The sequence below is a fragment of the Plecotus auritus genome (assembly GCF_963455305.1).
Source record: "Plecotus auritus genome assembly, chromosome: 3".
NCBI classification, from domain to species: Eukaryota; Metazoa; Chordata; class Mammalia; order Chiroptera; family Vespertilionidae; genus Plecotus; species Plecotus auritus.
Window position 1 is genome coordinate 118,813,029 of NC_137772.1, and position 14,497 is coordinate 118,827,525.

Here is a 14,497-nt window from a genome sequence, read left to right on the forward strand (position 1 = left end):
ATGTGTCTTGGTGTGGTCCTCTTTGGATTCCTTTTGTTTGGGATTCTCTGCACTTCCTGGACTTGTAAGTCTATTTCTTTCACCAGGTGGGGGAAGTTTTCGGTCATTATTTCTTCAAATAGGTTTTCAGTATCTTGCTCTCTCTCTTCTTCTGCCACCCCCCATAATTCGAATGTTGGCATGCTTGAAGTTGTCCCAGAGGCTCCTTACACTATCTTCATATTTTTGGATTCTTTTTTCTTTTTGCTTTTCCGGTTGAGTGTTTTTTGCTTCTTTGCATTTCAAATCTTTGACTTGATTCTTGCGATCCTCTAGTCTGCTGTTGAATCTCTGTATATTATTCTTTATTTCAGTCAGTGTATGCTTAATTTCTAGTTGGTCCTTTTTCATATATCCTCAAGGGTCTCACTAAATTTATCGGCCTTTTCTAGAAAATTATAGAAAAACCTTATATGGAGTTCAGTGCAGTCAGGAGTTTTATAACCATGGTTTTGAACTCTATATCCAGTCGTTTGCTTTCCTCCATTTCTTTCATTTGTGACCTGTTTTTTTGTCTCCGCATTTTGGCTGCTTCCCTGAGTTGATAGAGTGGGTTTGTGTGCAAGGTGTCCTATAGGGCCCAGTGGCTCAGTCTCCCCAGTTACCTGAGGTGGACACTCTTGGTGCACCCCTTTGTGGGCTGTGTGCACAGTCTTGTTGTAGTTAAGCCTTGATTGCTGTTGGTATCACTGGGAGGAATTGACCTCCAGGCCAATTGGCTGTGAGGATCAGCTTTGTCTACACTGGGAGAACTTCTGTGCTGGAGACACCGTTATGAGACAGGACTTGCAAAAGCCTCTGTGCTCAGCTTGGATGGGGCGGAGTCTCTGGGCAGAGCAGACAGCAATGGCTTCCCGTCAGCCCTGCCCTAAGAGGCCCCTGTGTCTCAGTGTCCTGCGGTAATCGCTGCAAGCACTTCGAGAGAAAGCCGCCCTTGAGTTTCGCCCACTGCCAGACAGTCCAGTTTCTCCCAGAATGAGTCTGGGTCCCCAGAGTCTTGCCCGGAACTGGAGTTCAGTGCAGTCGGGAGCTTTTGTCTCCCTCCTGCTTGAGAAAGCCAGCCGCGTACTCAGTTGCCAGCCCTCTACGAGCGCACGCGCCTTGGTATCTCTGCCTTCCGCAGTTCCTCTGAGTCTCATTGTGCTTTTCTCTTTCCTGACAGTCCAGTTTCACCCCGTATAAGTCTGGTTCCCCAGAGTCTCACCTGGAACTGGAGTTCAGAACCATTGGGAGCTTTTGTCTCCCTCCCAGTTGAGAAAGCCAGCCGCGTACTCAGTTGCTAGCCCTCTCTGCGCGCGCGCCTCGGTACCTCTGCCTTCTGCAGCTTCTCTGAGTCTCAGTGTGCTTTTCTCTTTCCTTCTAGTTGTAGAATTTCCACTCAGCCAGCCTTCCTGTGGTTCTGGATGGTGTCCATTTTGTCTTTTAGTTGTAGTTTTGAAATTATTTGCGGGTCAGCAGTTTAGGTGTTTACCTATGCCGCCATGTTGGTTTCTCTCTAGGCATTATCTTTTCTATTTAGGAGAGGGAAAATAGGAATTGACTCACCCAGCATGTAGTCATCTGTTTCTGTTTCTCAGAGCTTCAGGTACAGTGAAAAAGTACATGACAGTTTTTTAAATTGAGGTATAATTTATATAAGTATTTCAGATATTATGTTAGTGTTAGGTGTACAACATAATGATTTGATATTTGTATATATTGTGAAATGATCACCACAGACAGTCTAGTTAACATCCATCACCACACATAGTTACAAAATTTTTTTTCTTGCAATGAGTACTTATTCTTTTTCACATTTAAGGTCAATTTAACCAACCTTGGCTGTATTTCTTATTATGAATCTTTTGCAAATGCACATTTCTTGCAACTATTAGAAAAACATTATTTGCCTATTGCTATAGGAAAGAAGAAACTCAGTAGGCTCTTTCTCCGTAGTTGACCAGAATTAGGTGAACTGCCAAACTTGAGGCTCCACCTGGCCTTCCCTCGAAACGATAGCCCTGGCTTACAGGCCACCATAATGCCAAGTGGGTGAAACTTGTGGTCTCTTTTTGAAAATATGGTCAAGAGTGAAACAACTACTTAGTTTTTGTTTTAAATGTAGGCTGCAAAATGGCTTATATTGGTATGTAATGGCATACCAGTAATTGAGGCTGCTCAGAAAATATTCATGTTGGCAAGTCTATGAAAATAGCACTCTTCATTAACAGGCCTGGCTGGATTCCAGAACCCTCTTTTGGGCAATGGTCAAACCTGCCATAGTTTATTTTGTTGCTCTTTTTCATGCAATAGATTTGGTCTTTGCTTTTTACTGTGTGAGTGCTGAAAGGGTGTCCTAAAATCCACCTACTCAAAAGAATCTGTGTCATGATTCTTGAGAGGTTTCCATTGGCACCACCATATACTGGTTTACCCAAGCCAGAAGCCTGGGATCCATTCTCTTCTGGACTATCTACTCCCAGATCCCCCACGTCAAATAAATGATTTCACTTTTTGGAATAGTCATGGAATCCTTCTGTTCTTCTTTTTCTCTTTTGCCATCGCTTTATTCTTTCTAAATGGCCATTATGATCAGTATTCCTCCATTTCAAACCCTCATTCATTTCTTACTGTCGACAGGGTATAATCTTTGCCCCTTGACGTGATCCCCAAGATCTCTGTGTTGTATTCCCTACTTATCTCTTGCCTCATCTCTTCCACTCACTGTCTCACCAAACTGAGCTCTTCAAAGGCTCACAGGCACAACTGTGCTTTGGGAAAGGTCCTGTTCTGATTATATGATAGATGTGAAGGCTTTCTCCGAGGTCTTCTTAAGTGATTCCTTTCTTTCCTCTCTCTCCTCCCCTGCTCCCAACAGAATCTATTAGGTTTTATCCTATTGCTGAACCACTTACATGATCTTATTATGGAACGAATTATGCTACATTGTGGTGATTTGTTTATTTGGGTATTTCTCTACTTAGTTGTGAGCTGTTTGAAGTCAGGACCATGTCAGCTTGATGTCATGCCAACATTTGCCCTAGTGCTCAAACCTATTGTCTAAAGAAGGATTGGTATCTGGAACCACCATCTTTTTAACAAAGATGATCAAAATTTACTATGTGCTATATATAAAAATAAACACAAAAATAAATATTGGATGGATTAAATAAACATTTTTAAAATTCTAAAATGTTCGAGAAGATAGTATAGGTCCTGTAACATTGAGAAAGGAGGACTTTCATGGACCCAGAGGAACAAATGCTGGATTTGTAAAAATTAAACCTCTGTAGGACAAGAGATACTGTGAACAAAATCAAAAGATAAGCAGCAGACCCAGAAGAAAAATATTTGCAATGTCCAAATCATATTGAAAGAAATGTAACTCAGTAAGAAAGACAAAGAACTCAATAATAAAATGGGCAAAGGCAATTCATAGAGGCAAACCAAATAGTCAGTACATACATAAAAGATGATAAAGCTTATTAGAATTCAGAGAACCAAAAAATAAAACAATAGCTGGCTATGGAAATCAAGGCAGTGACTACCCTTGGGAAGGCACCCTTGCAGTGAGGAGGGGACTTCTGGACTGCCAGAAAGGATTTGTATGCTGGTTACACAGTGTGTTCACTTTGTGAAAACTCATATGGCTGCACACTTATCATGTGTACAATTTCCTATACATATGCTACTCTTCAATAGATTGACTTATTAAACTCTTGAGAAAAGACCAGCTGTTTATAATTTTTGCCTCCGAGATTGGCAGTGATGAAAAAGATAGCATCCAATGGTACTAAGTTCTACATTTTCTAGCTCCTTTCTTGCCCACTAATCTGAGTGTGGTATGTAATTCAGTTGTCACAGCCTGAAGTTCATTTTAGGCTCCCCCACATCCTGGTTGATTTTTTTTTAAAGTTGCATAATATAATATGTAGACTGGTTTCTTTCCTTTAGCAAAGGGTGTTTACTGGTAAGTTTTATTCACATTATTATGTGAATCAGCAGCTTGTTTCTTCTTCTTTGTTTTTTGTGTTGTTTTTTTTTTATTAATCCTCACCTGAGGATATTTTTTTTCCATTGATTTTTAGAGAGTAGAAGGAAGGAAAGGAGATGGGTGGGGAGAGGGAAGGGAAAAGGAAGAGGGGAGGGAGAGAGAGAAACATGGATGTGAGAGAGACACATCAATTGGTTGCCTCCCACATGCACCCCAGCCAGGCCAGGGATCGAACCTGGAACCCATTTACATGCCCTTGACTAGGAATGGAACCTGTGACCCTTCAGTGCCTGGGATGTCACTCTAACCATGGAGAAACACTGGCCAGGGCTGTATTTGGGTGACTTTTAATAAAGAGGCTGTAAACACTGACCATATAGTTTTTTGTATGCACATACACTTTTATTTCTATTAGCTATGGAGTATGTGCCTATATGTTTAACTTTATAAGAAACTGCAGAACTGTTTTTCAAAGTGATTATGCCATTTTGTATTCCCACCAGCGCTGTCAGAGAATTCCTGTTGTTCTGCCTCCTGGTCAGAAGTTGCTGTTGTCTTTTTTCTTTTCCATTCTAATCAGAATGCAGTGGTGCATCATTGAGGTTTCAATTTGCATTGTCTGATCACAGACAATGTTGAGGATCTTTTCACTTGATTGTCTACCCTCCATAACTTTTTTGGTGAAGTATCTACTTAAATCTTTGGCCTATATATATATATTTTTTTTAAACAAACAGGGATGTAGGTTGGTTGTCTCACTGTTTGGCATTGAGAGTTCTTTATGTATTCTGGATATGTTCTTTGTCAGAAATATGATTTGCAAATATTTTAGTGGACTGGACATTTAGAAATGTTAAAAGATATTCTTTAGAGAGAGAGGTCAGAAACTCAGATCTACATAAAGAAAGGCAGCAAGAAAGAAAGCCTAAAGAAAAAGGAATAAGTAAAGGTAAATAAAAACTTCCTTTTTTTTTTTAATTGATATAACACATGACAGTTCAAAATAATGGCAACAATGTATTTGATTATATATGCTTATGCATATGTCATATATATTGGATGCGTATGCTTATATATAAACTAGAGGCCCGGTGCACGAAATTTGTGCATGGGGAGGTCCCCTCAGCCCAGCCTGCACCACCTCCAATCCGGGACCCTTCGGGGGATGTCCGACTGCCAGTTTAGGCCTGATCCCAGGGATTGGGCCTAAACTGGCAGTCGGACATCCCTCTCACAATCCAGGAATGCTGGCTCCTAACTGCTCACCTGCCTGCCTGCCTGATTGCCCCTAACTGCCCCCCCTGCCAGCCTGATCACCCCTAACCACCTCTGCCTGCCGGCCTGATCGCCCCTAACTGCCCCATCCCGCCAGCATGGTTGCCCCCAACTGCCCCCACTGCTGGCCTGGTCGTCCCCAACTGCCCCCCTGCCAGCCTGGTCACCCCACACAGCCTGCTGTTCAGTCATTTGGTCATCTCTCACTAACCTCCCTGCTGCCCTTGTTGCCCCATGCAGCCTGCTGTTTGGTTGTTACTGTGATGGCGTCCTGGACAATTTGCATATTCCTCTATTATTAGTATAGATGAAATTAATGGCTGTAATGATGCAAGGGACAGGAAGAAAGAATTAGGAATATTTTGTTATTATAGGTACTAACACTACCTATGAATTGGTATCCTGTTACTTGAAAGTGGACTTCAAGTAGTTGTAAATTTATATAGCATACTCTAGGGGCAACTATTGAAAAAAGTTCAGAAAGTATAACTGATTTGCTAAGAAAGGAGAGAAAATAAAATCATATAAAATGCTCAATTAAAATCACAAAAGGCAGAGAAAGAGGGAAACACAAAAATAGGGGAAAGGGCAACAAATAGAAAATAGTAATTAATGTGGGAGATATTAACACAAATTATATCAGTACTTCCTTTTCATGTTAATGTTCTAAATGCACCAATTAAAAGACATATTGTCAGAGTGGATCACAAAACAAGATTACAGTATACTCTATATAAGAAACCCACTTTAAATATAAAGATGCATACAGATGAAAAGCAAATGGATCTAGGAAAATGCTAACACTAATCAAAGGAAAACAGGAGAGCTATATTAATTTCAGACAGTAGGCTTCACAGCAAGGAAAGTTATCAAGGATAAAGAAGGACATTACATAATGATAAAGAAGAGATAATGATAAAGAAAACATAACAGTTCTTAGTATGTATGCACTTAACAACAGAAAGTCAAACTATATGAGGCACAAAGGATAGAATTGCAAGGAAAAATAGATGAATCTACTATCATAATTTGAGACTTCACACCTCTTTATCAGAAATTGAGACATCCAGGAGCCAGAAAATTAATAAAGACACAATTGAATTTAACAACACTATCAACCAACTGAATATAATTGACAACTATAATTCTTCATCCAACAACAGTGGAATACACTTTCTCAAGCTCATATAGAACACATTTATCAAGGTAGATCACATTCTGGGCCATAAAACACACTTTAACAAATTTAAAAGAATAGAAATTATGCATTGTCTGCTCTCAGACCACAATGAAATTAGACTAGAAATCAGTAACATAAAGCTAACTGGGAAATTCCCGCATATGTGAAGAATAAGCAACACACTTCTGAATAATACATGGATCTCAGAGAAAGGTAAAAATATTCTGAATTAAATAAAAATGAAGACACAACTTACTGAAACTTGTGGGATGCATTGCTTAGGGAGAAATTTATAGCCTTGAATGCATATATGAGAAAAGAAGAAAGATCTAAAATCAATAATGTAAGTTTCTACTTTAGGAAACTAGCAAAGGAAGACCAAGTTAAATCCAAAGCAAGCAGAAGAAAAGAAATAATAAGAATTAGTGCATAAATCATTGAAATTGAAAACAGGAAATCCATGTGCTAACATGAGAGCTCAGCTATTTGTTTAAATGGATGATTTGTTTTATACAGAGTTATCCAGTATTTGTGGCAGGAAGACTTTTAGGTTTTCCAGTCCATCATATTTCCACAAGTCTCTATCAGTTTTATGGGAGAAATTTTTATTAGCATACACACTATATTTTTTTAACTGAAAAACAAAAAACAAAACCAAAGGTGCCTAATCACCTTTATTTTCAGGGTTATATATGTTTACTTTAAAAAAAAAAATAGCTATTGTGGTACCTATTGGGGAAATCTGATGAGGAGCTATTTTAAGCTGAATTCTATTGAAGGCCAAAGGTCACTTTTTAATAAACACAAGACAAACTGATAAGCAAACAATACATATATATATGTATATGTGTATGTATATATATCTATAATAATAATTGGGTAATATACTAATTAGACCAGATGTCCTTCCGGACAAAGCCGCAGTGGGCGGGGGCCATGGCAGCGGTGGGCAGGGGCAGGGGTCTAAGGTCCTTGCATGAATTTTGTGCATTGGGCCTCTAGTGTATATATATGTATCTACACTAATAAAAGAGATATATACAAATTGACCGTACCTCTGCAACACCCACCAATCAGGAGTGAGCATGCAAATTAACCCAACAAAGATGGTGGGTTAATTTGCATACGCAGGTGCGGAGCGGCCAGGTGGGGCGGGACGCCTGCTATGACGGGGAGGGAAGTGGCAGAGGGAACTACAAGAGCAGCACTCCAGCCGGAGCGGAGAAGACTGAAGGCTCCGGCCAGAGCAAACACTAAAGGCTCCGGCCAGAGCGAAGATGGAAGGTGGCGGCCAGAGTGAAGGCCTGGGTCCAGGGTGCCGGAGGAAAATTGGTGCCGGCAGCCAGGGGAAGGAAGGCCTATTGCACGAATCTTCGTGCAACGGGCCTCTAGTGTGTGGTGTAAATCAGTAACATAAAGCTAACTGGGAAATTCCTGCATATGTGAAGAATAAGCAACATACTTCTGAATAACATGGATCCAAGAAGAAATCTCAGAGAAAGGTAAAACTATTCTGAATTAAATAAAAATGAAGACACAACTTATTTACTTATTTACATTAACTATCTTTCTAAATTTGCCTTTTTTTCTGAATGAGAGGTAAAATATCAGAACTGCTATTAAACAGAGCTATTTCTGAGCATCTCTCTACCAGTTTTACATGGCCTGATAATGCAGGTCTTTGAAGTAGGGATCCCACCACACCTTACCTTGACTTTGATTCTTCCTAGGAAACTTCATGCTTGTGGGGTGGAGAGGACTCATTTAAGGACCAAGGGGTGACAAAACATGCCTTTTTATATAGTGTCTGGCAAGGAGCACACTGCTTGGTGACTTTCTGAAAGTTTAATAGGATAAGAAGAGGCAAGCATACTAGGTGTACCAGTTAATAATGAGGGTTTTTTTTTTTCAATAGATGGAGTTACACATATGTTGATATATATGCGATTTGATATGTATGCTATTTTGTTGTATTGACAACAAGCGTAAAAATGTCGAATTTCGTGCCAAAAAAAAAAAGTGCTGCTGAATACTTTGGGAAGCTTATGGTGAACATGCTCCATCTCAAGATACTTTGAACGCTAGATTAAACGCTTTTAAAGTGATGATTTCAATGTGAAAGACAAAGAATGTCCAGGTCAACCAAAAAAGTTTGAAGACCAACAATTACAAGCATTATTGGATGAAGATGCGTGTCAAACTCAAAAGCAACTTGCAGAAAGATTAAACATTGCTCAGCAAACAATTTCCGATCATTTACAAGCAGTGGGAAAGATTTTAAAGGAAGGACAATGGGTACCACATCAACTGAACAAAAGACAAATGGAAAACCAAAAAGTCATCAGTAAAATGTTGCTTCAACGGCACGAAAGAAGGTCTTTTTTGCATCGAATTCTGACTGGTGATGAAAAGTGGATTTATTTTGAGAATCCCAAACGCACAAAATCATGGGTTGATCCAGGTCAACCATCAACATCGACTGCAAGGCCAAATCGCTTCAGAAAGAAGATAATGCTCTGCGTTTGGTGGGATCAGGAAGGTGTGGTGTATTATGAGCTTCTAAAACCAGATGAAACCGTTAATCCTGATCACTACCAACAACAAATAATCAATTTGAACCACACTTTGATTATGAAATGACCAGAATGTTCCAAAGACACAGCAAAGTAATTTTGCTTCATGATAACGCCCCATCACACACTTCAAAACCAGTTAAAGACACATTAAAAGATCTTGCCTGGGAAGTATTAACCCACCCGCTGTATTCACCAGACCTTGATGATGATGATGAGCCAGATTGAAGCCAGAGGTTTAATTAGTGCTACTCGACAGACTGTATTATGTGGAGCACTTCCATCTTCAACTTGAGAAAGAATTGCCCTCTGCCATGATTACAACAGGATTTGAGCTCATCTTTTTTTTTTTCTTCCATGTCTTTCTCCCTAAAATAGGCTAATAGAATTTCTTTGCATGTAAAATACCTTTGGTACTAAAGTCTTCCAATTTAAGGTGTGTTTTTTTTTCTTTCTGGAAAGCACACTGAAGATTGTTTCCAGATATTTTGCATGAGCGAATGTAGATTTTTCTAGCAACAGGATGCCTATCTAAAATTCCTGAGTGGATTTTTAAAAAATCAATGAAATTTCATTTTCCCCATGAAAATATTTGTTTTGGAAAATGCATGTTGTTGCACAGCAAGTGGGTAAACCTCAGATCTGAGTTCTCTTGCAGCACTTCCTTTCTGGGAGTGATCCAGGGCTGATTTGCTGTGGCCCTGCTGCTTCCCTAAAACAGCCCTAATGAGTTGAGTGCTGTCATAAGTAAGCTTTATTATTAATAAAACAATGATCTTTATAAATGACTAGGGCCCCAGTACATGAATTCGTGTACCTTGAAAGGAACTGTGCGCCGTGAGGCTGCAATAGGCACAGGGCCAGGTCTCGGCCCATATCTGTGCCCCCACCTGGCCCCCTTCTGCAGAGGCCCTGAGTCCCTTGTCTGGCAGCAGCCCCACTCCTGCAGCTGCTGCTCCCATGCACTGATGGAGCCGGCCCCACTCGCACCCGCTGACGGCGCAAAGCGATTGGGGCTGGTGCCAGCAGCGGGTGCGAACAAAGCCAGCACCATCAGTGAGTGTGAGTGCGGCTGCTGCCCCAATTGACCCTCAGGAGCAGGGGGAGGTGAAGAAGCCCTCAGGAGCGATCAGGGCCAACAGCCGCTGCTCGCACCCGCTGATGGCATCGAGTGGTCAGGACTGGTGCCCAGCCCCGGCAGCGGGTGTGAGCAGGGCCGGCGCTGGCAGTGGGTGCGAGCATTGGGTGGGACCATAGCATGTGGGAGCAAAGAATTTTCAGTAACCACCAGAAGCTCGCCCCGATGACAGCGACTGGTGCCCCACCTTGGTCTTGCGCCCCAACTTACCTACCCCACCATCCCACCATGGCCAACACCTGCCATGTTCCGCACACGCCCCCTAATGGTCAGTGCACGTCATAGCGACCGGTTGTTTGGTTGTTTGGTTGTTCTGGTGGTTCCACCATTCAGTCTATTTGCATATTAGCCTTTTATTATATAGAATTTACTTTTAGAAATATAAGTAAGTTAGAGGGAATTAATGCTATACCTATAATACCATCATTCAGTTTCTTCCTTTCAAGATGGAAAGGGGAAAAGGAGTATTTAAACTCAATCCCACCTTTTAACCATCTGATGCTGCCTGACTTGAATGACCTCCTTTTGATGTACCAGCAATAGTTGTGATACTTGTTACACTGTGTTTTTCTCACTGTGACCTCATCCCCAAGGTTTTGTTTTGTTTTGTTTATCAAAATTAGAGCACCAGAGTGGTTTTGCATGAGAATATCATCTCCCTCCACCTCAAACAAAACACGAATAATAGTCATTGCTTTGAAAGTGCTGTTAGAGTTTAAGCAAACTAGCTAATTACCTTCAGTAGTGATGGAGCTTTTGCTAACACTTCACATTTGGTGGCTTTCTCTAGAAAAGACCTTGAAAGACACCGTAGAGTTGAGAATGCATGGGCTTGGGTGGGGTGTTCTTACCTGGTCACATTGCTGCGGTTTAGAGAGAACACTTGGCTACTTGGCTGCTAGGCTGTCAGCCACCTCATTGTTTGATATTGTCCCTGCCTTTCCGTTCAGCCCACGTAGGAAAGAGAATGCCTGTAGCTTCACTTAGCTTTGTAATCTGCCGCAAGTGATGAAAGTCCTAGTTAACGGTGTATCAGACTCCCTTTCTCAGACAAGGGGGGGTCCCCATTAAAGATCGGAAATGAACTCCAGACTTAACATGCATGAGGGAGGTATCATAACCCTGGCTTAGCAAATTGAGCACAATTGGGATACTATTAAAAACAACAACTACAACAACAACAAAGCTTCAAGCCAACGTGCCTGGGGAAAAAAAAAGAAAAACGCCTTACATAACTCACTGCAGCAGGTTTGGGTTTCCTCTGGTTCAAGTTTTCTTGCCTCTTTGATAATCAAATGATCTGAAGAAAGGCATAGAGTTTCAAGGGAGAAGCTGCATGACAGGCTCACAATAGGGCTATTCACAAGGGCTCTTTTATTAACTTACACAGTATCGCCATCATTCTTAGTCTCTGGCTTTACTACAAGGCTCCATTTAAACTTAACCCAACTTGCAGACATTACTGATCCAGGAATTACTCAATACAACCAGCCAGATACTGTAGCCTTTTTCCCCATTTGATAAAGGGATTTAACACAATGGGCTTTACAGTTCTTAAATGACTCCATTTTCCCTGTCTTTCCGATGTGGTGCTGGTATGACCTTTTGTTCTCAAAAAAATTTCACATTGTTTGATTATTTTTTTTAAAAGTATAAACAAACGCAATATTGATGCCCTATCTTTCAAGTTAAATTTTAAAATCATGCGATGATACAGAAATGGAATTCATTTTATAATATTTACACAGCTGATTTCAAAACATTAGATATTATTATTAACTATTAGATATTATTAAATAAGGCCTGAAAATATGTTCTTTATTTTTGAGGAAGGTTTTGAAGCACTACTGGGTGCTTTTGATGAAGCACCTAGTAGTGCTTCATCATTGCACTTCCACTTTTGCACACTTCTGGTTGTCTGCTGGTTTTTATGCTACTACTACTATTTCAGTGCTACTACACTAATCGGGGCACACTTGGTTAGTCTATGCATGGAGGAGAAGAGAGGACAGAGCCCTGAGGATATATTTGGTAGCACACCACACTTTGGATCCATACTTCAGAATAGTGGCTCTCAAACTTTATTAGGAACAACAATCAACAGAATGTTTGATTAAAATGCAGATGCCTGAGTCCCACTCCCAGAGACTGATTCAGTAGGTCTAGTGGGAGCCTGAGAATGTGCATTTTAATGAGCACCGCATTGATTCTGATGCTGATACTGAGAACCATGATCCTGAATTCACCAGAGGATGTTGGGAATAGTGATGTTCCCCCTGTAGGGCCTGTTCCCTCCCGGTACTCGGGGACCACCTTGGATGAAGTGGCCGCTGGTATGATTTCCCAGAGCTGTTGGTGGCAGGCAGAGAAAGATGCCTCTATTACTTGCAGGGTTGAAGCAGTGAGCATCCTTTTCCTGTTCTGCTTGCTTCTGAGCCAGGGATCCACCACAGGCATCCCATTCCAGGAACATGCCTCACTGGGGACTGGCTCTGGGTATTTGACAGCGTCATCTCACTTCTACCCCAGCTTTGCATGATGAGAATTTCAGCATGGTTGTTATCTGCAGTATTTAATCCCAATTTACATCTCCTCCTCAACCCCTATTCAAGTAATTTTAGCTTTTTAGAAACAAAGTTATATTTCCAAAGGATTTCCAATGATCTATGGATGCTTAAAAGCCTTTGGAGAATTATGGATGTAACACACTTGTTCTTCATGAAGATGACAGATAGGGGAAAATGTGGTGATGACACCACTGATGTTCACAGCACTTTGCCTGAGATGCTGCTGAGTGTGTTCTGCTTGTAGACTCTCCCTTTCTATGTGGTTGGAGGACTTTCTTATTATGAGAATTTTAATTTTTTACATTTGTTTTTCAATTACAGTTGACATACAGTATTATATTAGTTTCAGGTGCACAACATAGTGATTAGACACATAATTTATGTGGTGATTCCCCCCCAATAATCTAGTACCCATCTGATACCATACATAGTTACTATAATATTATTAACTATATTCCTTATGCTATACTTTACATCTCCATGACTAATCTGTAACTACTAATTTGTACTTCTTAATCCCTTCACCTGTTTACCCAGCCCCCCCACCCCCCCTTCAATCTGGCAACCATCAGATTGTTCTCTGTATCTGTGAGTCTGTTTCTGTTTTGCTTTATTTATTTTAGTTATTACATTCCACATATAATTGAAATCATATGGTATTTGTCTTTTTCTGTCTGATTGCTTTCACCTAGCTTAATACCCTTATGTCCTTCTGTGTTGTCACAAATGGCAAGATTTCATTCTTTTCCATTGTTCCATAATATTCCATGGTATATGTGTATTATATCTTCTTTATCATTTATCGATGGTCACCTCGGTTACTTCCATATCTTTGCTACAAGATATCTTTGCTATCATAAATAATGTTTCAACAAACATATATATTTTTTAATTAGTATTTTGTATTTCTTTGGATAAATAGCCAGACATGGAATTGGTGGGTCACAAAACTAGAGAATATAGCTTTCCGGTAGACATCACCCAGTTTCAAGAGTTATCAAGATTTATCATATTGTTGGGTAGCTTTTTGTTTTTTTCTTAAATGTTGCTTGTGGTTTTCTAATTGGTTCTGGTTTGAAACAAATAGAACTCGAGATGCTTTGCTCAGGGCCTGAGAGCAGTGGTCAGAGTAGTGATTTGTGTATGTGCTCCTCAGGAATGTGTTCCAGAAGACCTGGAACTGAAGAAGAAGATTTTTGCTCAGTTAGATGGAATCATCAGTGATGACGTTGTCCTCAGCAGCTCCACCTCATGCCTCTTGCCTTCCCAGCTGTTTGCTGGGTTAGTGCATGTAAAGCAGTGCATTGTGGCTCATCCTGTGAGTATGTCAAACCTAGATGTTGATCATATCTCTTTTCGGTTTTGGGGAGTATTACATTTTGTTTAATCCACTAGTATTTTTTAACTGCTTTGTTGACATGTAATTCACATACCACACAATTAAAATTGTACAATTTAATGGTTTTTAGCATATTTAGAGAGTTGTACAAGACCAGCATTTTCTAAAAGAATTTTATCCAAATTTTTTTTGGATTGTATATATGTACCTAATGCATAGTGGGACAGAATAAGCAATCCTTACAGACTTTCACCCTCAAGTAACTCACTGTCCAACCAAGGAGAGAGAATACTAAACTAATAATTCTCCTACTGAAGAAAAAGTCTAATTAAAATAATGTGTACACTGTCACTTGTACTGTGTGGGATGAGTTTTGCCAAAATGCAGATTTTGAGTCTTACTTGAGATTTCAG

At 40.4% G+C, this 14,497-nt stretch overlaps 1 protein-coding gene across 7 annotated transcripts in view; it reads left to right on the plus strand.

Moving 5' to 3' along the window:
- The window catches only part of CRYL1 (crystallin lambda 1), a 248,069-nt gene that overhangs the window by 107,172 nt on the left and 126,400 nt on the right, over positions 1 to 14,497 (plus strand). For 6 of the 7 annotated variants that reach the window (XM_080662129.1, XM_080662128.1, XM_080662130.1 and 3 more), the window contains one exon: positions 13,902 to 14,063. The exons of the other annotated variant lie outside the window; for it this stretch is intronic. In XM_080662129.1, the coding sequence (XP_080518255.1) occupies positions 13,902 to 14,063 (162 nt within the window). The remainder of the gene's footprint in view (positions 1 to 13,901; positions 14,064 to 14,497) is intronic. 7 annotated transcript variants of the gene reach the window in all.